Genomic DNA, 25606 nt, shown 5'->3' on the forward strand with positions numbered 1-25606 from the left:
TAGATAATCTAAGAAAGAGTTCTTGTTAGAGCTTGCAGGAATTATACAAGAGTTTTACACAAAGGCTTTCCACTCTTTTCCACTTTTTTCCACTCTTTAGATTTTTTTGGAATATGTTTAGGTATCATATTCAGAATTCAGCCATGAACTTGCCTTTGATTCTACACCTGTATATATTTTCGTTGATCGACTTGTACTCGATAACGCGCCACGCTTTGTCTGAACCAGGAGATTATAAATATCAAATGTATACCGTTTTGACTCATATTCCGAACATTTAAGGCCAACAGCGACTTCAAAAGCATCTGATAGGCATAAATTAGCTGATATTTGTGAAAATTGTTATTACTTCGCAAAGTCTAACCGTTAGCTGTTGGGTGTACTGATAAAAATGTTTATTTAAACTTGTTTAGTATTGTTTCTACGTAAAAGTTTGGAACAACATTTTGACTCAAATGCCGAACACTGCGTTCATTCTATCTCATATTCCGAACACCTTGATTAAAATTCCGAACAGCACAAATAAATCGTATTCGAATGAATAATTCCGCAAATAAATTTATCTGAGCTAGTTTATGTGGTTTTGAGCTAGAGAATCATCACTACTCCCGAGGTATAAATTAATTGGAAGACTTCAAAAATGAATTGCAATTGTTTGCCATATCCTGGTAATTTGATGACATATTTCAGCGAAACATTTCAACCTTGTCCCCATACAAAAACTGAGTGTTCGGAATATGAGTCTGTTCGGAATTTGAGACAAAACGGTACATCGGATTTTTTCTCGCTAGAGATTAGCATTTGGTCTATGTTTTCATAATCAGAAAGTTTAAATATTCTCTCAGTGAAATTTTAATTTTTTCCACTGCCCATGTATGAAAAAAATTTCACAGATAAAATATTTTAAAATTTTCTGATTATGAAAATATGGACCAAATACTGATACTAAAGCGAGAGAAGTCCGATGTACATTCGATTTTTATAATCTGCTGATTCAGATATAGCGTGCGCGCTTCTGTATGACGTTCTTCTACTATGGGAATTTGCCGATCATTGAAGAATGTGATTTGTGCACAACATGCTCGTCCAAACCTGTTTTTTCGTCATTAAATTAGTCACTATCAAGTTCTATTATTCCAACTAACGCTTTCTCCATTTCCAGACGACATGAACGACGACGAAGCACCGAAGCCGAAGGATGAAGCCTGCACCCCGGAGCACTTGAATCGATTGTACGTATTTGCCATTGCGTGGGGTATTGGAGCGTACCTCAACTCTGCGGACCGCCTAAAGTTGGACGCACACGTCAAGGCCAAGTATCGCAATCTGGATTTTCCCACCGCCGAGGAGAAGCCAGATTCGTCGATATACGATTATTTTGTGTCGGCAACGGGCAGTTGGCAGTTGTGGAAAACTCTGGTGACGCCCTACGTATATCCGGAGCACTCGACTCCGGATTATTTGAGCATTTTGATCCCGATTGTGGACAACGTACGCATCGACTACCTGATCAACGTGATTGTCAAGCAGGAGAAGGCCGTACTGCTGATTGGAGAGCAGGGCACAGCTAAGACGGTTATGATGAAGAGCTTCATGAAGAAGCTGAACACGGAAACGCACATGGGACGATCGTTCAACTTTTCATCCGCTACCAGTCCGTACCACTTTCAGAAGACCATTGAAAGCTACGTGGAGAAACGGTTGGGCAATATGTTTGGACCCGGAGGCGGTCGCAAACTTCTGGTATTTATTGACGATATCAATATGCCTCAGATTAACGAATGGGGCGACCAGATTACGAACGAAATCGTCAGACAAACCATGGATATGCGAGGTTTCTACAGTCTTGAGAAGCCAGGAGAATTTACCAATATCGTGGACGTCCAGTTTGCCGGGGCAATGGGTTTACCCGGAGGGGGTCGAAACGACATACCAGCCCGCTTAAAACGACAGTTTAGCGTGTTTAATTGTAACATTCCAGATAATACGTCGATAGATACGATCTTTAGAACACTCGGCGAAGGACACTACAACGTAAAGCGAGGATTTTCGATGGAGGTGCGAAAGCTTGTTAAACGGCTAGTGCCACTTACTCGAGTTCTATGGCAGCGTACAAGAGAACAACTACTACCAACTCCTGCAAAATTCCACTACATATTTAGCTTGAGAGACCTTTCGCGGATATGGCAAGGAATGATTGGCACTTTGTCAACGGTGATCACATGCGAATCGGTTTTGATCCTACTATGGAAGAACGAATGCACCCGGGTGTTTGCTGATCGTTTTGTATCGATGTCTGACACGGAATGGTTCCTGGAACAGATGCTTCAAGTGCTAGAAACAGATATCGGGCCCGAGTATAGAGAGATGGCCGGACCAAGTCCGGTATTCGTCGATTTTATGCGAGACGCTCCGGAACCAACCGGAGAGGAAGGCGAAGAAACAGATATGGAATTGCCGAAGGTTTACGAGCCAGTGTCAGATTTTAGTATTCTGCGAGAACGTCTTAAAATGTTTCTACTACAGTTCAATGAAATGATTCGTGGAACTGGGATGGACTTGGTATTCTTCCCAGATGCAATGCTACACTTGGTGAAAATATCGAGAATCATCCGTCACCCAAGGGGAAACGTAATGCTGGTAGGCGTCGGCGGATCTGGAAAACAGTCGCTTACTAAGCTCGCTTCGTTCATCGCTGGATATAAAACCTTCCAGATCAGTTTAACACGCTCCTATAACGTAGCAAACTTCCTTGAAGATTTAAAGCTACTGTACCGCTCATGCGGAGTACAGGGCAAAGGAACGACGTTCCTATTCACCGACATGGATGTCAAGGAGGAAAGTTTCCTTGAATATCTGAACAACATCCTGTCATCGGGAGTAATATCGAACTTGTTCAATCGAGACGAACAGACCGAGATTGTATCTGAACTTACCCCGACCATGAAGCGGGAGAACCAGAAGAAGAACGTGACACAAGAAACGGTTATGGAATATTTCCTACAGCGTGTCTGTCACCATCTTCATGTGGTATTCTGCTTTTCACCTGTCGGCGAGACATTCCGACGCAGAATTATGCGGTTTCCTGCATTGGTATCAGGTTGCACAGTCGACTGGTTCCAACCTTGGCCGAAAGATGCGTTGGTGGCCGTCGCTCGACACTTCCTAACAGATTTTTCGATCGAATGCACCCCCGAGGTGAAGGACGAGCTGGTGAGTGCGCTTGGGACAATACAAGACGTGGTGTCACAGACTTCTCTTGAGTACTACCAAAGATTCCGGCGTGCAACGCACGTAACACCCAAGTCGTACCTGAACTTTATAGCAGGTTACAAGAACATCTACACACAGAAACACAAGGAGTTATGCGACGGAGCGGAGAAGATGGATACTGGTCTGGAAAAACTGGCCGAAGCTTCCGAGTCAGTCGAAATTCTGAAACAAGAGCTCGCAGTAATGGAAAAAGATTTGGTGGAGGCTTCCGCCAAAGCCGAGCGCGTATTGGTTGAGGTGACAGAGCGAGCCATGCAGGCCGAGGTCTTCAAGAATCAAGTACAGGTGGTGAAAGAAAAGGCTGAAGCCTTGGTACAAAACATTGCTGCTGAAAAGGGTTTTGCCGAAGAAAAACTGGAAGCAGCCAAGCCTGCACTAGAAGAGGCAGAAGCAGCTCTCAATACCATCAAGCCAGCTCACATAGCCACAGTTCGAAAGCTTGGTAGACCACCTCATTTGATTATGCGTATCATGGACTGCGTATTGATAATGTTTCAACGTAAGCTGCATCCAGTGATTGCAGACACGAGTGCGCCATCACCTAAGCCATCGTGGCAGGAGTCTTTAAAGATGATGGCTAGTACAACTTTTCTACTGCAATTGCAGAACTATCCGAAAGATACTATCAACGACGAAATGATCGAGCACCTGCAGCCGTACTTCCGAATGGAGGACTACAACATGGACACAGCCAGAAGGGTGTGTGGCGACGTCGCAGGATTGTTATCCTGGACCAAAGCTATGGCATTCTTCCATGGGGTGAACAAGGAAGTACTGCCGCTGAAGGCAAACCTGATGTTGCAGGAAGCTCGTTTGAAGATTGCCATGGACGATTTGTCTGCAGCCGAGAACCAACTGGCTGAGCGTGAAGCTGCCCTGCAGAAAGTCAAAGATCAATACGACGCCGCCGTTTCCGAGAAACAACGGTTGACGGATGCTGCAAATAGTTGTCTGCGTAAAATGACGGCAGCCACTGCTCTGATCAACGGTTTGGGCGGAGAGAAAACCCGCTGGACGCAGCAGAGCAAAGAGTTCAAAATTCAACTCGGCAAACTCGTTGGAGATGTTCTGCTAGCAACAGGATTCTTATCATACTGTGGCCCATATAACCAGGAGTTCCGTGGAACTCTGTTCAAGACGTGGATGAACATCTTAAGAACTCGAACCATACCGTATACGACAGGACTAAGTATCATCGGAATGTTGACGGACTCTGCCACCATATCCGAGTGGAATCTCCAGGGTCTACCGAACGATGAACTTTCCATTCAAAATGCTTTGATTGTAACTAAATCAAGCAGTTACCCGCTATTGATTGACCCCCAGAGCCAGGGAAAGATTTGGATCAAATGTAAGGAAGATCAGAATGAATTGCAAATCACGTCGCTGAATCACAAATACTTCAGAACCCATTTGGAGGACAGTTTGTCCCTTGGACGTCCACTGTTAATAGAAGATGTTGGAATTGAGCTGGACCCCGTCATTGACAATGTGTTGGAGAAGAACTTCATCAAATCTGGATCCATGGAGAAAGTGCTCGTCGGTGATAAGGAGTGTGATGTGATGCCAGGTTTCATGTTGTATATCACCACCAAATTACCAAATCCTGCTTTTAGCCCCGAGATCAGTTCCAAAACATCCATTATTGATTTCACTGTAACGATGCGTGGCTTGGAGGACCAGCTGCTCGGTCGCGTAATACTGATGGAGAAGGCCGATCTGGAATCGGAACGAGTGCAACTTTTCGAAAGCGTTATGAAGAACCAACGCAGCATGAAAGAGCTGGAAGCCAATTTACTTCTCCGTCTAACGTCTACCGAGGGATCCCTGGTAGATGACGAAGCGCTTATTGAAGTGCTGCAAGAAACGAAAACTACCGCCGAAGACGTGAACCAGAAGTTGAAGATCGCCGAAGTAACGGAGAAAAAGATTATGATTGCCCGAGAGGAGTTCCGTGCGGTAGCTGCCCGCGGATCAATTTTGTATTTCTTGATCGTGGAGATGTCGAACGTAAATGTAATGTATCAGAATTCCTTGAAGCAGTTTTTGATAATATTTGATAACTCCATCACTAAATCCACCAAGAGTAATATTACGGAGGAACGAATCAACATAATTCTGAAGTACCTTACTTACGAGGTTTGGGCTTTTACGAGCCGTAGCTTGTACGAGAGACATAAGCAGCTGTTTACTCTCATGTTGGCGGTTAAGATTGACTACCAAAAGGGCAACATTAGTCATGATGAGTTCATGGCATTCGTTAAGGGAGGTGCATCGTTGGATTTGAACGGAGTAACTGCAAAACCTTTCAAATGGATACTGGATATAACTTGGTTAAACTTGGTCGAAATAAGTAAGTTGAAAACATTCAGCGGAATTTTGAAGAAGATTGAGTACAATGAACGAGAGTGGAGATTGTGGTACGAGACCGAAAGGCCCGAAATGGAAGTGATCCCTTGCGATTATGAAAATGAATTGGATGTGTTTAGGAAGCTGTTGCTTATAAGATCTTGGAGTCCGGATAGAACAGTGTCACAAGCTAGACGCTACATTGAAGTTTCCCTTGGCAAGGAATACGGAGAGATGCATATATTGGATTTGGACATAACTTGGTCGGAATCGGAGCCTCGGACACCCCTGGTTTGTATATTGTCCATCGGTTCCGATCCGACCGTCCAAATAGCGGCACTTGCCAAATCGAAGGGAATCCCTCTGAAAACAGTTTCCATGGGTCAAGGTCAAGAATACCACGCTCGTAAAATGATGACAGATTGCATGGCCTCAGGAGGATGGCTATTGCTACAAAACGTCCATCTGTCCCTAACATTCTGTAATGAAATAATTGATATTTTAATTGAAACCGAACATGTAGCGGAATCATTCCGCCTTTGGATAACCACCGAAACGCACCAGCACTTCCCAATTGGCTTGCTTCAAATGGCAATCAAGTTTACCAACGAACCACCGCAAGGCATTCGTGCCAGTTTGAAGCGTAGCTATCTTACATTCACACAAGATTATCTAGATTACACCTCCGCACCTCAATGGCCACCGCTTTTGTATACTGTTGCATTTTTGCACTGCGTCGTCCAGGAGCGACGTAAATTTGGTCCCTTAGGATGGAACATACCGTACGAGTTCAACGCGGCGGATTTCTCCGCAAGCGTACAATTCATCCAAAACCACCTAGATGAAATGGATCCCAAAAAGGGCGTATCGTGGCAAACGCTTTGCTACATGCTTGGAGAAGTCATGTACGGAGGAAGGGTTACGGACGACTTCGACAAACGCCTGCTTACAACCTTCACTCAAGTATGGTTTTCAGAACACCTTCTAACACCTAGTTTTGAGTTCTACAAGGGATATCGAGTACCAAACTCGCGGAACATACAAACCTATATCGATTACATCAACCAATTGCCATCAACAGACACCCCAGAGGTGTTTGGCTTGCATCCGAACGCGGACATTACCTACCAGATCAATACAGCTAAGGGCATTCTGGATACCATTCTGAGCGTACAGCCGAAAGAGGGCGGTGGAGGAGCTGGCGAGACCCGAGAATCGATAGTTTGGCAACTGGCTAACGATATGTTGCGCAAACTGCCTCCGCAGTACGTTTCGTTCGAGGTGAAGGAGTCGTTGACCAGGATGGGAGCACTGCTGCCGATGAATATTTTCTTAAGGTAAGTGATATGTATTTCATAGGGTTCAGTGGTCTGAACGCTATCGATTTTAATTGCCAAATAGAACGTCATGAGCTTAAACCCAGATCTGAACCTAAAACGTACCTGAATTTTTTTTATACTAAATGATACTAGCATGGCATGATAATGGCGTTGAAAATCCATGTCTTTGACATAGCGTGTTGGATCGAAATCCGTACACCTAAGAAATGAATCTAAATCCGTCTATTTGTATGAAGTGTATCAAGCTTCCGAATTCTCACTCACTCTCACGATAATGGATTTCTCCCTCACCACAATTTTCAGCGAAAAGCTGCCCTGCGAAAATATCCGTCTACAAAACAAAGCGAAAATAGATAATGGCACAACTCCACAGCTGTGAGAATTTTATTTTATGTTTCTCCTCTCCAAGGAGAACTTTTCATGTGTCCATCGCCACAAGCAGCAGTTGCTTTTATGCATCAAATTAACTACTGCTTTCGGCAAGTTGATGTGGTAGCATGGTTAGCGTGCACGCATCGCGGCTGTTTTCAGCAATGTTGTAGGTTCGAATTCCGTCGGCGGCACCAGTTTTTGTTTATCCACATAGTGATAATTCTCGGGAGAAGTTGGTGAGCGAAAATATGATGGGGTGAAAAAGAAATTATCCCCGGAGTGGAATGATTTTCGGTTATCCTCCACCGTAACTCTAGGGAAAATAAGTGCGAGCGAAAAAAGATTTTCACGTGAGGAATGTTAGATGTACACATCGTGGTAGCCTTGATAAATATTCTTATGCGTTCTATATTGAAATACATTCATTCCTGTACTGATCGTTAAACTAGCAACACGTGTTTTATTCCTAACTTTCTAAGAGGTTATGGGCTTAGTAGGCTAGTAACGAATCAAGTTTGACAGGAAAAAAAAATTTTGCTTGCGAGATGGATGCCAAACTAGGAATTGAGAAATTTACCAACGGAAATTATCAGCAATGGAGTTTCGAAGCGGAAATGTTGTTGGAACGCGAGGACCTTTGGAAATACGTTGCAGAGGATCCACCGGTTGAAGTCACGACTGTTTGGACATCAGGAGACCGGAAAGCTCGGGCAACTATTTCACTGTTGGTCGAAAAGCGGCAACATCCGTCGAAGTCAGCGAAGGAAACCTGGGATCGTTTGAAAGCTCAACATCAGAAGACTACGATGTGCTCTCGAGTAGCTCTGATCTGCCAAGTCTGCGACAAGAAACTGGCGGAATGTGGAGATATCGAAGCTCACATCTACGATCTAGAGGAGTTGTTCTCAAGGCTTCAAAGCGCTGGCAAGGATCTTGGAGAGGACGTCCAAGTATCAATTTTATTGCGAAGTCTTCCGATGTCCTATGAACATGTCCGGACGGCGTTGTTGATTCTGAAGGATGACGAGTTGAAAATGGATTTCGTTAAAGGAAAGCTCTTGGAGTATTCAAAGAAGCTACACGAAGAAGTTGAAAATGGAGAATCGGTCCTGAAAGTTAACGCCGGAAAGAAGTTGACCTGCCATAATTGCGGCAAAAGAGGGCACAAGAAAAAGGACTGCTATGCAACACAAGATTCGAAATTTGGAAAAAAGAACCAAAAGCCTAACGATAAACCGAAGAAGGAAAAACCCTACGCTTTTGTATTGGACGAAATCCGCGATCAGAAGAAGGAATGGATTGTAGATTCAGGTGCTTCTTCACATGTTTGCTGCGACCGTGGTTTTTTCGATAACATCAAGCCAAGTATAGGAAAGAGCGTGTTCATGGCCAACGGAAAAGAAGCGAAGATTCAAGGCATCGGATCTGTTACAGTTCACAGCGTGGACGAACATGGTGATCAAACAGCTATGACGTTATCTGAAGTTTTGTTTGTACCTGGACTGGCGATGAACCTACTATCCGTGAGTAAACTGATTATGAAGAGAGCGGATGTACGTTTTGATCAGCAAGGTTGACGGATAATGGCCGGGAAAGATGTAGCAGTCAAGCGTGGAGGACTATATCGTTTGAAGAAGCATGGTGAGAAGGCGATGGTCATCGGGCATTTGCACACCGAGAACTGTCAACATACATGGCACACGCGCTTCGGACATCGCCACGGTGCGGTAGTACAGAACATTATCGATCGAAAACTGGCGAACGGCATTGAAGTGCAAGACTGTAGCGTACGTGAGGATTGTGAATCTTGTCTCGTGGGAAAACAGACTAGGAAACCTTTCCCCAAAACGACTGAGAAGAAGACTTCTGATGTACTGGATCTGATACATATTGACGTATGCGGCCCGATGGAAACCAAGTCGTTAAGCGGATTCAGGTATTTCATCACACTGACCGACGATCATAGCAGATACTGTATGCTGTATTTTATGAGGAAGAAGTCGGAGGTAGCTGAAAAGATTCAACAGTATGTCAAGATGGTTCAAACGCAATTCAATCGAACACCAAAGGTAATCCGATCAGACAACGGTGGAGAGTATACCAGCGTAAACTTGAAGCAATTTTATCGACAGAACGGAATTTTACCGCAGTACACAACAAGCTATTCACCTCAATCGAATGGAGTTGCAGAAAGGCGTAACCGTTATTTAATTGAAATGGCAAGATGCATGCTGGCGGATGCGGACCTTGATGACCGATTCTGGGCAGAAGCAATGAACATAGCTGTATACTTGCAAAATATTTTACCATCGAAATCAGTTGCGTCGACGCCTCATGAAGTATGGAATGGATGAAAACCGGAAATGGGTCATCTGAGAGTCTTTGGCTGTCAAGTTTTTGTTCACATTCCGAAGCAACAGAGGAAGAAGCTTAGTCCAGTATCAAGAAAATTGACGTTCGTTGGATACTCCATAGATCACAAAGGATGGCGGTTTATGGATACGAAGTCGCTCAAAGTGGTAATTAGCAGGGACGCACATTTCGTCGAACTTTCAAACATCAAAGATCGAGAATCGGATCCACATAGCAACGAGGCAAACAATATGTTGGAGTATTAATTGAAAAGTTCGTGTAATGAGAATCAGCTAGTACGTGACGAAAAAATAAATCATGACGAACAAAATTTGGATGAACGCCATGAAGAAATTCGAAACCAAAGCGAAAGCGAAGATGAACAACAGGAGGAGTTTGAATCAGCAGCTGAAAGTTCTTTTGATACAACACTGCAAAATGAAGATCCTGAGATGAACATCGAAACCAATCGTAGATCTGGACGTACAACGAAGGGTGTTCCACCTCTCCGGTATCCAGAGATAAGTGGAGCTGCTGTACAGATGACAGATGAACCTCGCACCTACAATGAAGCTATAAACGGTTCGGAACGAGACCATTGGATGATCGCTATGCAGGACGAGCTGAACTCACTGGTGGAAAACGAAACATGAGAAATGGCAACGCTACCGCCAGGAAAAACGGCTGTGGGAAGCAGATGGATTTTTAAAAAGAAAAACGATCAAGATGGTGCATTGATACGCTACAAAGCAAGATTGGTGTCTCAAGGCTTTTCTCAACGATATGGCACCGATTATGAAGAAGTATTTGCTCCAGTTGTCAAGCAACCGACCTTTCGTATACTGTTGACCATAGCCAGTCAAAGGAAGCTATTTGTGAAACACGTCGACGTGAAGTCAGCTTATTTGTACGGTGAACTTGACGAAGTTATATACATGAGGCCCCCAGCTGGAATGAAAATTGAATCTAACAACGTCTGCCGATTGAAAAGGAGTATTTACGGATTGAAGCAAGCCGGAAGAGTCTGGAACAAAACTCTAGACAACGTTATGCAAAAGATGAATTTCCTGCCTTGCAAGTCGGATCCGTGTTTGTACAAGAGAGAGCGAAACGGAGAAATTGATTTTATTGCTGTTTATGTAGATGACATGGTGATTGCCTGTAAGAATGAAGCGGAATTCAAAATTATTATGTCCAATTTGAAGAAGAAATTCAAGTTGTCATTGTTAGGAAACCTTACTTTTTTCCTGGGAATGAGGTTGATGAAGTCGACGGAAAGTTCTCAATCAGTCAAACTGCGTACATTTCGAAATTAGCTGCAAGATTTGGATTGAGTGAGGCGAAATTATCGTCCATCCCCATGGATCCGGGATTTGTTCAGCCAAAGGAGGAGAGAAGCGAACTACTGCCAAATGCTGATGACTACCAGAGTTTGATTGGAGGATTGCTTTACGTTTCTGTGATGACAAGACCGGATATAGCGATTGCGGCTTCAATTTTAGGAAGAAGGGTCAACAATCCCACGGTAGCTGATTGGAACGAAGCCAAACGTGTAGTAAGATACCTCAACGCCACTAAAGACTTGAAGTTACAACTTGGAACAACGACCGAGCCCCTGAAATGTTATGTAGATGCTGACTGGGCTGGTGATTGCAATGACCGAAAATCTAACTCCGGCTACCTGATTTTCTTCGGTGGTGGCCTTGTATCATGGGGAGCCAGAAAACAGAACTGTGTAGCACTATCATCAACTGAAGCGGAATTCGTAGCGTTGGCAGAGTCCTGTCAAGAACTGCTGTGGCTGAGAAAGTTATTGGCTGATTTTGGTGAAGCTACTGCACCTATCAAAATACTGGAGGATAACCAGAGTTGCATACATCAACTGGATGGAGAAAAGATCAAGAGAAGGTCAAAGCATATTGACACCAAGTATGCATTTACTAAGGATTTGAAAAAGCAAAACATTATTTCTGTGCACTATTCTCCGACCGCTGAGCAGTTAGCTGACATGATGACAAATCCGCTTTCAAGAATAAAACTTCAACATTTCCGGACAAATGCTGGACTGAAATAATCAAGATATACCACCTGTGAGGAGGAGTGTTAGATGTACACATCGTGGTAGCCTTGATAAATATCCTTATGCGTGCTATATTGAAATACCGTAAAACGGGGTAACTTTGATAATGCGGGTAACTTTGATAGTGCGTAACACACTGCATACTAAATGAAATATCATAATTTCTGTTAATCAGTTAAGCAAAACGAATGCAAAACTAAAGAATATTAGTATGACACTTCATGTAAGAGCGGTTTTCATTTGAATCAAGAACATTTTAGGCTTTTTATACGAATTTAAAAAATTTACACAATTTTAGCATTTTCAAAACGCTTACAAACAATCTGTTCTACGATCACTATTTGATGTAGTTTTGAATAGTTGGCCACTTATCTTTGATAGCCTAGTTATCATAGAACTTGAATACGATCTCAAATCTCTTAGCGAAAAGCATATTCACAAACTGGGACCATTTTTGTAATCTATGTCAGAAATTCCCATATAACGTTAAACGCCTAGAGGTATGCAATGCCCTACAAATGTTCGTTATTTATTCAATTTTATTCGAATCATACTCCATTATCAAAGTTACCCCAAAACAGAAAACCAACTTTCGATTATATGAAATATTATATATCCATTCAAAATGAATCTTTTGCCAATTTATCGACTGTAATCGATAGCTAGGATGCCAGTACTTGTTTTAAAAATATAAATTGTAAATCTTTGAAACAGCATGCAAAAATATTCAAGTTTTCTTCGAAAAAACTATCAAAGATACCCCGTTTTACGGTACATTAATTCCTGTACTGATCGTTAAACTAGCAACACGTGTTTTATTCCTAACTCTCTAAGAAGGAAGTGAAAAAGCATTCTCCTTAGGGTAACTCGGTGTAATACGCCCCAACGGGGCAATACGCCCCTCTTCTTTTTCACGGGATTGAGGCTTCTTTCACACGTAAATATGATTACATATATTAAATATTCGCGAAAAAATGATGTTTCGCACATATGTTCTTTGAAAAGTATAAAATATCAATACAAATTCTAAAAATATCTAAAATCAGGTTTTTGGTTTAAAATTTTGCTTTTGATAAACAAGCCTCAGGGGGGATGAAGCCCATTCTTTACTATTGTACTTAATACAAAAACTTTTACCGGAAGACGACTGCTTATGGACCATTTTAGCAGCTGGTGGAATTCTCCTTGGAAACATTTCTACAACGCTGTGGACCTTTTTTCTATGGGAGGGGCATATTGCCCGGGTTGTTTTGAAACGTAAACATTGAGACCGTTCAGAAAAAAACATCGTGTGCACTTTTTTAACGCAACCTGAAAAGAGAAAGTTGCGTGCAGAGCATGGCCAACTAAGTAAGTGACACATTGACATAGAAAACTTTAGAAGCGATGCATTTGCTTCTGCGATAGAGCAGTTTTTCCTTAAGGGGGGGGGGGGCGTATTACACCTTTTTACCTTACGTGCGAAAAATCGTAGATTTCGCATCATTGATACGATAATTCAGAACCCTGAAGTGTACGAATTTTGATCCTGTACCGAATTCGGTTCCCAATATGATTGATCAACGGTTTAAAAGGGTTTGGATCGGCCACCATTTTGGAATCCAATATATGAATGGTAACATGATGATATTTTCCGGTTTGAGAAAATAATTGGAAATCTATATAGGGTAACTGGGGGCAAAACGCGCCGTCTTAGGAAAGAAGCGTTTTTACCCATGGATTACATTATTATATGCTCTTTTTTTAATATTATCTCATAGACAAACAAGTTTTCTATCAAATGGTAGAAACAGCCATCCATTTTTTTTTTCTGGAGTTGATAAATCAATTTGTAAAAAATGCTTGCTTATCTACATTTTTGTTTTTGCGGGGTAAAACGCTCCACCTGAATTCGGCGTAAGCCGAGCGCGCGCACGCATCCGCAATCATGCTTGCGTATTGGGGAACTGGGCATAAATTGCGCCGTTAGGGTAAAACGCGTCACCCACGATTCGAACGAATGACGTGCTTTGGTACGCTGTTTTTCATCCGAGATAATAGAAAATGTATCAAAATGCTTCTCTATTTATATTTTTAAGTTTTTTGCTGACGAAAATCGTGAAAAACTCAAAAAAAAAAAAAAGATTTTTTGCTGTTCTCGTTGCAATTTTATGCTAATTTCTAGATCATTTTTCAGGTCGATAAACAACAAAATATTTGAAACTATCACCGAGAATCGCCTTGTGCACTCCCAAAGTTTGTATTCCATGCAAAAAAATTATAGAGTTTGTCCTTAAAAAACGTATTGAAGGAATTAAACTTTAATCAACTCGTGAGGCAAAACAACCACTCCGTGTACCGTGCTGCCGTTCACATTGTGTTTGGGGCTTAATGCTACGCTGTAGTTAGGGGTATCGGGGGCAGTATGGACACCCGGGGCAGAATGGACACCCCCTGTATCTTCGCATATGCGAATAATTTTACACTTTAGATGCAAACAATATTTCAGTTGCCTGTCGAAAGAGTAAGTTGTCCACTAAAATTTCAGGAAAAATGTTTTATACATTGATTTTAAACCATAAAATGGAGCATGATTTTATTGGGTTTAAAAATTATAACATTCACACCTTACCAAATAAGATTTCATAGGAAAATGACTGCAAGTTGACCGAAAATGTAGCTCTTGACTGAATCTTCAATTATTTATGCTAAATTCAAAAATATAGTAGATTTTTTTCTGCTACTTTGAGACACTGAAAAACTTATATGAAAATTTCCTTTACTGTTGGGGCAATATGGACACCGAGTGACAAAGTAGAGCTGACACTTTAAAGAAAAAGAAATGTAACTTCATACACAAAACTATCCAAAAACAATTAAGCATGCAATGCAATGATTATGATTCGGAACCACAAATCGGTTGAAAATCGTCAGTTCTGTATGAAAACTAATCTGGAGGCAATATTTAAGGCATCACTACGAAAAATGTCGTAAATTGGTTTTAACCATGTTTTCAGTGGAACAGTGATCTATCGCTATGGTTTCCTGAATGTGTACTTCATTTTTCGAGGTTTGGGAATGATCGTGGGACAATTTTCCTATAAACGTTAAGGTGTCCATACTGCCCCATGGGGGTGTCCACTTTGCCCCGCTAGCTTGATGGTGACTACCAAATATGAGCTTTTGTTAAACCCATTTTTGCAAACAAAATATTTTTTTCAAAATTTTGCAACAATGTTTAACAAATGCTTGAGAACTGTAAAAAGCATACTGCATATTGAAAACTGTATAATCTTCGTGTCTTTACAGTCAAATTAGGAAAATTCCTTAGGGTGTCCATACTGCCCCGTGTTCCCCTACGTGCCAATTTGATCCTTACAAATGCACATTTTTCGAATTAGCATGTATACTATAACTGAACAATAACATCACAAGCATGATTTCTTCGCAGCATTTTCGCAAAAAATAAAAATGCAGATAAGCAAGCATGTTTTTAAAACTGATATATAAATTCCAGAAAAAAAATGGATGGCTGTTTCTACTATTTCCTTCCTTCCTAGAGAACGCTTCCAATCCACATCCAATCCAACAATTCCAAATCCCATCCAAATCAAATCCAAATCCAAATCCAAATCCAATCCAAATCCAATCCAATCAATCCAAATCCAGATCCAAATCCAATCCAAACCAATCCAATCCAATCCAAATCCAATCCCAATCCAATCCAAATCCAAATCCAAATCCAATCCAATCCAAATCCAATCCAAATCCAATCCAAATCCAATCCAAATCCAATCCAAATCCAATCCAATCATCCAATCACAAATCCAATCCAAATTCCAATCCAAATCCAATCCAAAATCCAATCCAAATCCATCCAAATCCAATCCAAATCCAATCCAAATCCAATCCAAATCCAATCCAAATCCAATCCAAATCCAATCCAAATCCAATCCAAATCCAATCCAAATCCCAATCCAAATCCAATCCAAATCCAATCCAAATCCAATCCAATCCAATCCAACAATCCAATCCAATCCAAATCCAATCCAAATCCAATCCAAATCCAATCCAAATCCAATCCAAATCCAATCCAATCAATCCAATCCAAACCAAATCCAATCCAATCCAAATCCAATCCAAATCCAATCCAAATCCAATCCAAATCCAATCCAAATCCAATCCAAATCCAATCCAAATCCAATCCAAATCCAATCCAAATCCAATCCAATCCAATCCAAATCCAAATCCAATCCAAATCCAATCCAAATCCAATCCAAATCCAATCCAAATCCAATCCAAATCCAATCCAAATCCAATCCAAATCCAATCCAAATCCAATCCAAATCCAATCCAAATCCAATCCAAATCCAATCCAAATCCAATCCAAATCCAATCCAAATCCAATCCAAATCCAATCCAAATCCAATCCAAATCCAATCCAAATCCAATCCAAATCCAATCCAAATCCAATCCAAATCCAATCCAAATCCAATCCAAATCCAATCCAAATCCAATCCAAATCCAATCCAAATCCAATCCAAATCCAATCCAAATCCAATCCAAATCCAATCCAAATCCAATCCAAATCCAATCCAAATCCAATCCAAATCCAATCCAAATCCAATCCAAATCCAATCCAAATCCAATCCAAATCCAATCCAAATCCAATCCAAATCCAATCCAAATCCAATCCAAATCCAATCCAAATCCAATCCAAATCCAATCCAAATCCAATCCAAATCCAATCCAAATCCAATCCAAATCCAATCCAAATCCAATCCAAATCCAATCCAAATCCAATCCAAATCCAATCCAAATCCAATCCAAATCCAATCCAAATCCAATCCAAATCCAATCCAAATCCAATCCAAATCCAATCCAAATCCAATCCAATCCAAATCCAATCCAAATCCAATCCAAATCCAATCCAAATCCAATCCAAATCCAATCCAAATCCAATCCAAATCCAATCCAAATCCAATCCAAATCCAATCCAAATCCAATCCAAATCCAATCCAAATCCAATCCAATCCAAATCCAATCCAAATCCAATCCAAATCCAATCCAAATCCAATCCAAATCCAATCCAAATCCAATCCAAATCCAATCCAAATCCAATCCAAATCCAATCCAAATCCAATCCAAATCCAATCCAAATCCAATCCAAATCCAATCCAAATCCAATCCAAATCCAATCCAAATCCAATCCAATCCAAATCCAATCCAAATCCAATCCAAATCCAATCCAAATCCAATCCAAATCCAATCCAAATCCAATCCAAATCCAATCCAAATCCAATCCAAATCCAATCCAAATCCAATCCAAATCCAATCCAAATCCAATCCAAATCCAATCCAAATCCAATCCAAATCCAATCCAATCCAATCCAATCCAAATCCAATCCAAATCCAATCCAAATCCAATCCAAATCCAATCCAAATCCAATCCAAATCCAATCCAAATCCAATCCAAATCCAATCCAAATCCAATCCAAATCCAATCCAAATCCAATCCAAATCCAATCCAAATCCAATCCAAATCCAATCCAAATCCAATCCAAATCCAATCCAAATCCAATCCAAATCCAATCCAAATCCAATCCAAATCCAATCCAAATCCAATCCAAATCCAATCCAATCCAATCCAATCCAAATCCAATCCAAATCCAATCCAAATCCAATCCAAATCCAATCCAAATCCAATCCAAATCCAATCCAAATCCAATCCAAATCCAATCCAAATCCAATCCAAATCCAATCCAAATCCAATCCAAATCCAATCCAAATCCAATCCAAATCCAATCCAAATCCAATCCAAATCCAATCCAAATCCAATCCAAATCCAATCCAAATCCAATCCAAATCCAATCCAAATCCAATCCAAATCCAATCCAAATCCAATCCAAATCCAATCCAAATCCAATCCAAATCCAATCCAAATCCAATCCAAATCCAATCCAAATCCAATCCAAATCCAATCCAAATCCAATCCAAATCCAATCCAAATCCAATCCAAATCCAATCCAAATCCAATCCAAATCCAATCCAAATCCAATCCAAATCCAATCCAAATCCAATCCAAATCCAATCCAAATCCAATCCAAATCCAATCCAAATCCAATCCAAATCCAATCCAAATCCAATCCAAATCCAATCCAAATCCAATCCAAATCCAATCCAAATCCAATCCAAATCCAATCCAAATCCAATCCAAATCCAATCCAAATCCAATCCAAATCCAATCCAAATCCAATCCAAATCCAATCCAAATCCAATCCAAATCCAATCCAAATCCAATCCAAATCCAATCCAAATCCAATCCAAATCCAATCCAAATCCAATCCAAATCCAATCCAAATCCAATTCAATCAAAATATTGTGAGTTATCATCATTGTCATGATTAATAATCTATCGTCATCAACTTCAAGTAAATGAATTGAGAATATTATCCCAATCAATCAATCAATGTTCATGTTCTGGAATCTTTGATCTCAATCACCACCCCCATTCCACTGTCTCTAACTGGGTCATCATCACCCTCTACAGTGGTCCAGTGGACTGCATCCGATTTCAATTCCTCCAATTAGGGTATGATTTCTCGACCTCATTACGCCCTGGCTGCTAATTGCTTCCCAGCAGTAGGTGGTTCGATCCCTGACCTATATCTACCTATATCCCCAGTGTACATATTTATCCTTTTTGATGCCTTCCGAAGATTGTGCACCTTTTTTTTCTCCACTGATGCATAGCGATGGAAATTCAACCTTTTTCTCGATTTTATTCAATTGCAGGCAGGAAATTGACCGAGTGCAGCGAGTAATCAATACCGTTTATACCAACCTGTGCGACCTGAAGCTGGCCATCGACGGGACGATTGTTATGAGCCATTACCTGAGGCAATCCCTGGACGCCATGTACGATGCAAGGATTCCGGAAAAGTGGCAAAAGGTAAAGTTTTCGTTCGGTAACTTCATGTGTTAAGGCTTAAAGTAGCTGGAAGCTTTAAATGTTCGTTGATTTCGTTTGAGTGTCGTTTGTCTTGCAATAATAGCTTGCGGTGCTACGAAGATTACGTTTCAACACGACGTTTGCGGAGGAGGTACTTGTGTTGCAGCACGAGAGGAGTTTGTCGCTTAATATTTAATTTAAATTGCTATTCATTTGCCCATCAACCTGCGCATCGGAAGAAAAAACAAATAACTTGCAGTGCAATCTTGTCGGTTTCTTTTTGTAGAAAATATGGTATGTAGGGTCGATGTACCAATAGCCGCATAGCTAAGAACAAATATTCGTATAAAATCGAAAAATATCGCTAGCGTCATTATTTTTACATCATCTGAAAGCTTTTTATCTTGGGTTTGTTGGAAAAATATGAAAACTACGAAAACTCTAATTTTTGTACAGTTAACTCTCCCTTACTCGATATTCCGTATCTCGATATCGAGTTAGAGAACCATAGTAAAAGTTGGTTTTCATGGCTAACTCGATGGTCCCTTTGATCGCAGTTGCACTGGTTTTGTGTTCTGTATCTCGATACCTCCCTAACTCGATGGTCCCTTCAGTATCGAGTAAGGGAGATATGACTGTATTTATTATCGCGTGTGCCACTATAGGAATACATGTGCCTATAGTAGCACTATTTCTAATTTCTGTTCTTATAGTAGCACTAGCATCACAGCGTTGGCAAAATACTTATCAAACCCGTATCTTTACAAAACTTTTATATTTTTCCTACAAAGTGTGGATGGAAAGCTTTCGTTTGATGTAAAAAAGTTCTTATTTCATCAATTATTTCGTATGATAAAAGATAGTTTGTTTCAGTAGTGCTACTATAAAACAATAGGTTTACTATAGGCGCAAGGGAGCTCAAATTTTAAGCAAAACTAAATATTTCGATAATATTTTGAACAAAATCAAGCTGTGTATCAATGGTACTTAGATAAATAGCTCTTGACCTTCATGTCAAAAAATGTTTCAAAAAGATTTATAGCAAAACGGCCGTAAAAAGCCACTAGTGCGACTATAGGGGACTGTCCACTAAGGGAACACCGTTTTTTTTCACAATTTGCTTTCTATCCTTTCCCTTTTCTGCGAAAACAACTTATCTGATAATGGCGTCATTATCGCTCATCAAAGGAATATCTTTGGCAGCTCAGCTGCTGGATAAAATAGAATTGTTTGTCTAATTTGTTTGGTCTAGATATCATGGGAATCTACCACGCTTGGATTCTGGTACACTGAACTACTGGAACGGAACCAACAATTCCGCGCTTGGATAAGCAGCGATCGCCCTAAGGTGAGTTTTTTTTGTTGTTGAAATTGAAGATCTGTATCAATGTTTCATTGACTCGTTACCCACCTTTTTGCCATGCAGGTTTTCTGGATGACGGGATTCTTCAACCCACAAGGGTTTTTAACAGCTATGAGACAGGTGCGTACAATATTTATTGATGGGGTAGGTAAGTTTATTAGAAAGATCTCAAATTGAATTTTCAAACAGTTAAATATACACTGCAACCTTCATTTACGTATTTGTTAAGAGTTATTGAAATATTAAATTTGACGTAAATGGAATAAGTGTTTAGCTATGTGACAGTTGGATGTAATTTTTGATTGTAAACTGAATTGGAATGCTCATGTTGAGTATGTGACAAGTAAAGCTACCAGTTCATTTTGGACATGCTCTAGAATTTTCCGCAGAAGACGGGGCACGGTAAATGGCTGGGCATGGCATATTGGTACCTCGCGTACCTGCAGGAATAAAATAGACCCCTTTGTGTGGTCCTTAGCCTCTTGCCCATCAACTTCTATTCCTACATCCTCGTGGTACTGGCCGGGGTCCGAGCAACCTCAGGGAAGATCGGGTAACCAACCCCGGTGGGAACTTTGGTCGTATGCTGACAGGAAAGGGTGGACGTTGCTTTTGCTTTTGCTTCTACCTGGAGCGCATGTTAGGAGCGGCTCACAACTGTTCCACATGTCAGAGGCGGCTGATCATCGCCCGAGTGCCAGAGAAGGACTCTAAGCTAAACTGCGCACTATGGCCGTCCGAACATTTAGAGGGTTGGTGTCAGGCCCTGCAAGCCAACCGTAAAAAAATCAAGCAACGAATAATCAACAAGAGAATACCAATCGGGACAATCGGCGAAGACCACAGCGACGTAAAGGGACTAGCGATTGGAAGCTCGGTACGCAGAACTGTAAATCTCTCAACTTCATCGGGAGCCCACGCATACTCGCCGATGTGCTGAAGGACCGTGGATTCGGTATCGTATGATGATGAAAACTACGCTTTTTACGCGCAGCTCGAACGCGAGTACGACAGCTGCCCAAGCCACGATGTAAAAATCATCATAGGAGATCTAAACGCTCAGGTTGGCCAGGAGGAGGAATTCAGACCGACGATTGGAAAGTTCAGCGCCCACCGGCTGACGAACGAAAACGGCCTACGACTAATCGATTTTGCCGCCTCCAAGAATATGACCATTCACCTACTTCCAGTACAGCCTTACATACCGATACACCTGGAGATCACCACAGCAGACAGAATCACAAATCGACCACGTTCTGAATGATGGACGGCACTTCTCCGACATTATCGACATCAGGAACTATCGTGGCGTTAACATCCTTAGTGAACACATAATCATTAGGGCGGTTCAACATTTAAAAATGTTTGAGAATCCAATCTCCCATATCTTCCTTACCATATTTATCATAAAAATAGTGTTCTGTTAAATTTTCAGCTTTCTAGGTGTTGATTTGAAGGTGGCCCAAAGACAATGTAGGTTTATATGGAAATTACTACGTAGAAATTTTGAGATATGTTCCATACAAGCTAGTATTGTAATGCAAGTACAAGCTTATTACCCTATAGTAAAAACTCATTCTTCAATCTTTAATGTATGTAATGCCATCAAAATAAGCGTACACAAGAACATGAAGGGGAATGGACATGATTTTATGATTTTTTTCGTGATTTCATTTGCTTATATATCCTAATTGCATACTAGAACGAACGCCTTATTTTTTTGAATGAAGGAAAAAAAAAACATCGAAATGGAATCTAAACCATTCCTAACCAAACATTATCGATGCAACAAACAAGATAGTCAACTTGACAAAAATAATGATTGGATTAACAAACATGTCAAACTGAGTGAATACAATTGAAACTAAGCGGGAAAGCTTACAGTGCCAGCAAAGATGGTTAAAAGGAAATAGATGATCGACTCTTTATGTTGCCATATATTTTACCGGCGACACGTTATTCAAGTAACACTACTTAATCAAATCAATCATGTAAAAAATCAACAAAACTGTTATCTTGATCTCTTGCTGACAAACGTCTCTGATGACTTTTGTGTTAATGAGGCATTGACTCCACTTTGGAAAAATGAAGTGTTTCATACGGCAATAGAATTTTCTCAGTTTATTTCTAATACAGATTTCTATATTGACAATGAATTTGAGGAAATATTCGACTTTAATTCAGCTAACTATGACAACATTAGAAATAAATTAAATAACATTAACTGGCAATCGATTTTGAGAAGCAAAGATGATGTAAATAATACAACAGAAGTTTTCTACAACTGTTTGTTCAAAATAATATTAGAAGAAGTACCAATCATTAAAAGAAGGTGTAATGGTTTTTCAAAACATCCTGTTTGGTTCAATAAAGAAATAATAAATTTGAAGAATCGTAAACAGAAACTACATAAAATTTACAAAAAGCATAAAAGTCAAGAGAATTTACAAGTATATTTGAATATGAGCGTACAACTCAACTCAGCAATGCGATTGGCATATGAAAGCTACAACTCCAAAACTGAGCAAGAAATCAAAAACTGTCCAAAGAATTTATTCAACTATGTTAAATCTAAACTAAAATCCAATAACTTTCCTTCTACAATGTATTTTAATGAAAAGGTTGGCCATACCTCACAAGATATATGTAACTTATTTTCAAAATTTTTTCAAGAAGTATACACAACATACTCTGAAGCTGATCGTGATTATGAATATTTCGATTTCCATCCTGAATTTCCTAACGATGTTGGTATCAGTCATATAAATGTGCATGAAATATTGAATGGTTTGAAAAACTTGGATGCAACCAAAGGAAATGGACCGGATGGAGTTCCACCAATCTTCATGAAGACTTTAGCAATTGAATTAAATACTCCCTTATTTTGGCTCTTTAATATGTCACTGGAGTCTGGAGTCTTTCCAAAGATGTGGAAAAGCTCATACCTTGTTCCCATTTTCAAATCTGGCAAAAAATCTGATATTATTAACTATCGTGGCATTGCCCTTATTTCGTGCATTCCGAAGCTCTTTGAGGCTATCATAAATGAAAAAGTATTCATCCAAATCAAAAACAGAATAACTACAGCGCAGCACGGCTTTTTTAACGGGCGTTCGACAGCCACTAATTTGCTCGAATTTGTAAACTATTCGTTGAGTGCTATGGAAAATGGAAATCATGTAGAAGCTTTATACACAGATTTTAGTAAAGCATTTGACCGTGTTGATATACCCATGCTTATATTTAAACTACAAAAAATTGGTATTGAAGCCAAATTGCTGAAATGGATTGAATCATATTTAACCACTCGCGAGCTAATAGTGAAATTCAAAGGAAAAAAGTCAACTCCAATACATGCCACTTCAGGGGTTCCACAAGGCTCTCATTTAGGTCCGTTTTGTTTATACTGTTTGTGAACGGTTTGTCGTTTATTCTTGACAGAATAAAAGTATTAATCTATGCTGACGATATGAAACTTTATTTGGAAATAAAAACTGCACAGGACATACATACTTTTAAACACGAAGTACAAATCTTCCACACGTGGTGTCAGAAAAGCCTACTACAACTGAATGTAAAAAATGTAACCTGATATCTTTTAACAGGAAAAGAGACATTCCCAATGTAACGATAACTTTAGGCAATCAAAATATTGTAAAATGTAATAGAATCAGAGACTTAGGCATAATTTTAGACTCAAAACTTACTTTCATTGATCACTATAACACTATGATAAATAAAGTTAATAATATGTTAGGCTTCATTAAACGCTTCGCTTATAACTTCAATGATCCATACACAATAAAAACATTGTTCATTGCTTATGTTAGATCAATACTTGAATATTGCAGCATAATTTGGTCACCTTTTTCAACAGTACATGATGAAAGGATAGAGTCGGTGCAAAAACAATTTTTATTATATGCTCTTCGCAAATTAGGTTGGACAGAATTTCCATTACCATTTTATAAAGCTAGATGTATGTTGATTAATATTCAAACACTAAGAGAGCGTCGTGAATATGCCATGATTTCATTTATAAACGATATTGTATCCCATAAAGTTGATTCACCAGAATTATTATCTAAATTAAACTTTTATGTACCATCCAGACGTTTACGCCATCGAGAACTATTTGCAATCAACTATCACCGTACTAATTATGCAAAATTTGGGCCAATGAACCAAATGATGACTACTTATAATAAACATTACAATTCAATCGACTTAACTTGGTCCAAAGCGAACCTAAAACAATACTTCCGCACATTATCTTAAGAAGAAAAATTAGGTAATTGAATGTAGAAGTGTAACTAGCGCATAAGAAACTCTCTGTAACGGTCTACAAACATGATTGACGACAATAAAAAAATGAATAAAATCTAAACAACCGCGCTTAAAAAGTGTTACATAGAAGTGAATTCGACTCACATAACATCAGGCTCTTCTGGACCAACACAAAATTTGAGTAATTTTTATACATGATAAAAAATGTTCATGTGTTTTTTTTCTTATTTTTGTCACATTTTATGCCATTTAGAGATGATTGGCAATATCAGACATCCCCGTTTGAGCTGAATGTTTTTTTTCAAGCGTGAATGTTATAAACGAACACCTCAACATTTGGTGATCACTAGGAGAAAGCTGCATATTAGTTGGCTTTTGACTCTCCAGAGCGGAGCTATTCATGTCGCCTAGAAAAGACGGGAATCGGTTATCTTTTTTTTCTTCTTACCATCTTTGGTGCCAGGCCAACTCAGGACACAAGAGACTCTCCGGCAATCCCAGGGTCGGCTAGCTACTGGGTAAACAAGGTCTTTTCGCGAATACAAAAACTCACGGAACTTTCACTTTACTTGTGCATTTATTTTAAAATTCCCTAATTGTGACAATGAAGTGTATTTTGTTAAGTGTGTCCTATTCTAATGATCATACCGGTACCACCAATCAGTGACTGGATCAATTTTTATACCCAGTTGTCCGATCTTTACCTTAGGTACATACCGCTGCCGTTGGTTGTTGATGACGGTTGTGCGGCCGGAACTCTCGCCGGAATGGCGAAGCGGGCATATGTACGGAAGGGTTCTCCAACGGGCCAGCGGGCGTTGCTGTTAGACACGTTTGTTATCCCTGAGATGACAAACAGGTTTGTCAAGTTTAACCAAATATTCTGTTGACCTTACAATCTATTTCTCTGTGTGTATGCTTTACCGAATATGATTCAATCCACCTAGCATGAAAAATAAGACTTAATCTTAATCATGTAGAATATAGATTGTTAAAAATTTCACGATTAAATTTTGATTAAATCGATTGGATCAACATGATTGCCGTCTCTATACAAAATTTTGTGAGCTTCACTGCCATGCGGTTAGTGTTACCAGGTATTTAGTCGCATCGAGTCAAGGAGTGTGGGTTCGATTCCTACTACAGTACGGAACTTCTGGGCGTTGCATGCTAGTTCGTTGTCTAGGGTGGTGCTTCCTTCGGTGTCCGGCCATTCAAAACAAAGTTGTGAACTCGCGTCAAGACTTGGATCGTTGGTT

At 40.1% G+C, this 25606-nt stretch overlaps 1 protein-coding gene across 1 annotated transcript in view; it reads left to right on the top strand.

Moving 5' to 3' along the window:
• Nucleotides 1–25606, top strand: part of LOC5572569 (dynein heavy chain 5, axonemal) — a gene marked incomplete at its 5' end in the record, with an annotated part of 89757 nt that overhangs the window by 41918 nt on the left and 22233 nt on the right. The window contains 4 exons of the mRNA XM_001654035.2: nt 1163–6959; nt 18541–18697; nt 19950–20045; nt 20124–20180. Of these exons, the coding sequence (XP_001654085.2) occupies nt 1163–6959; nt 18541–18697; nt 19950–20045; nt 20124–20180 (6107 nt within the window). The remainder of the gene's footprint in view (nt 1–1162; nt 6960–18540; nt 18698–19949; nt 20046–20123; nt 20181–25606) is intronic.

The sequence above is a fragment of the Aedes aegypti genome, chromosome 3 (assembly GCF_002204515.2).
Source record: "Aedes aegypti strain LVP_AGWG chromosome 3, AaegL5.0 Primary Assembly, whole genome shotgun sequence".
Lineage (NCBI taxonomy): Eukaryota > Metazoa > Arthropoda > Insecta > Diptera > Culicidae > Aedes > Aedes aegypti.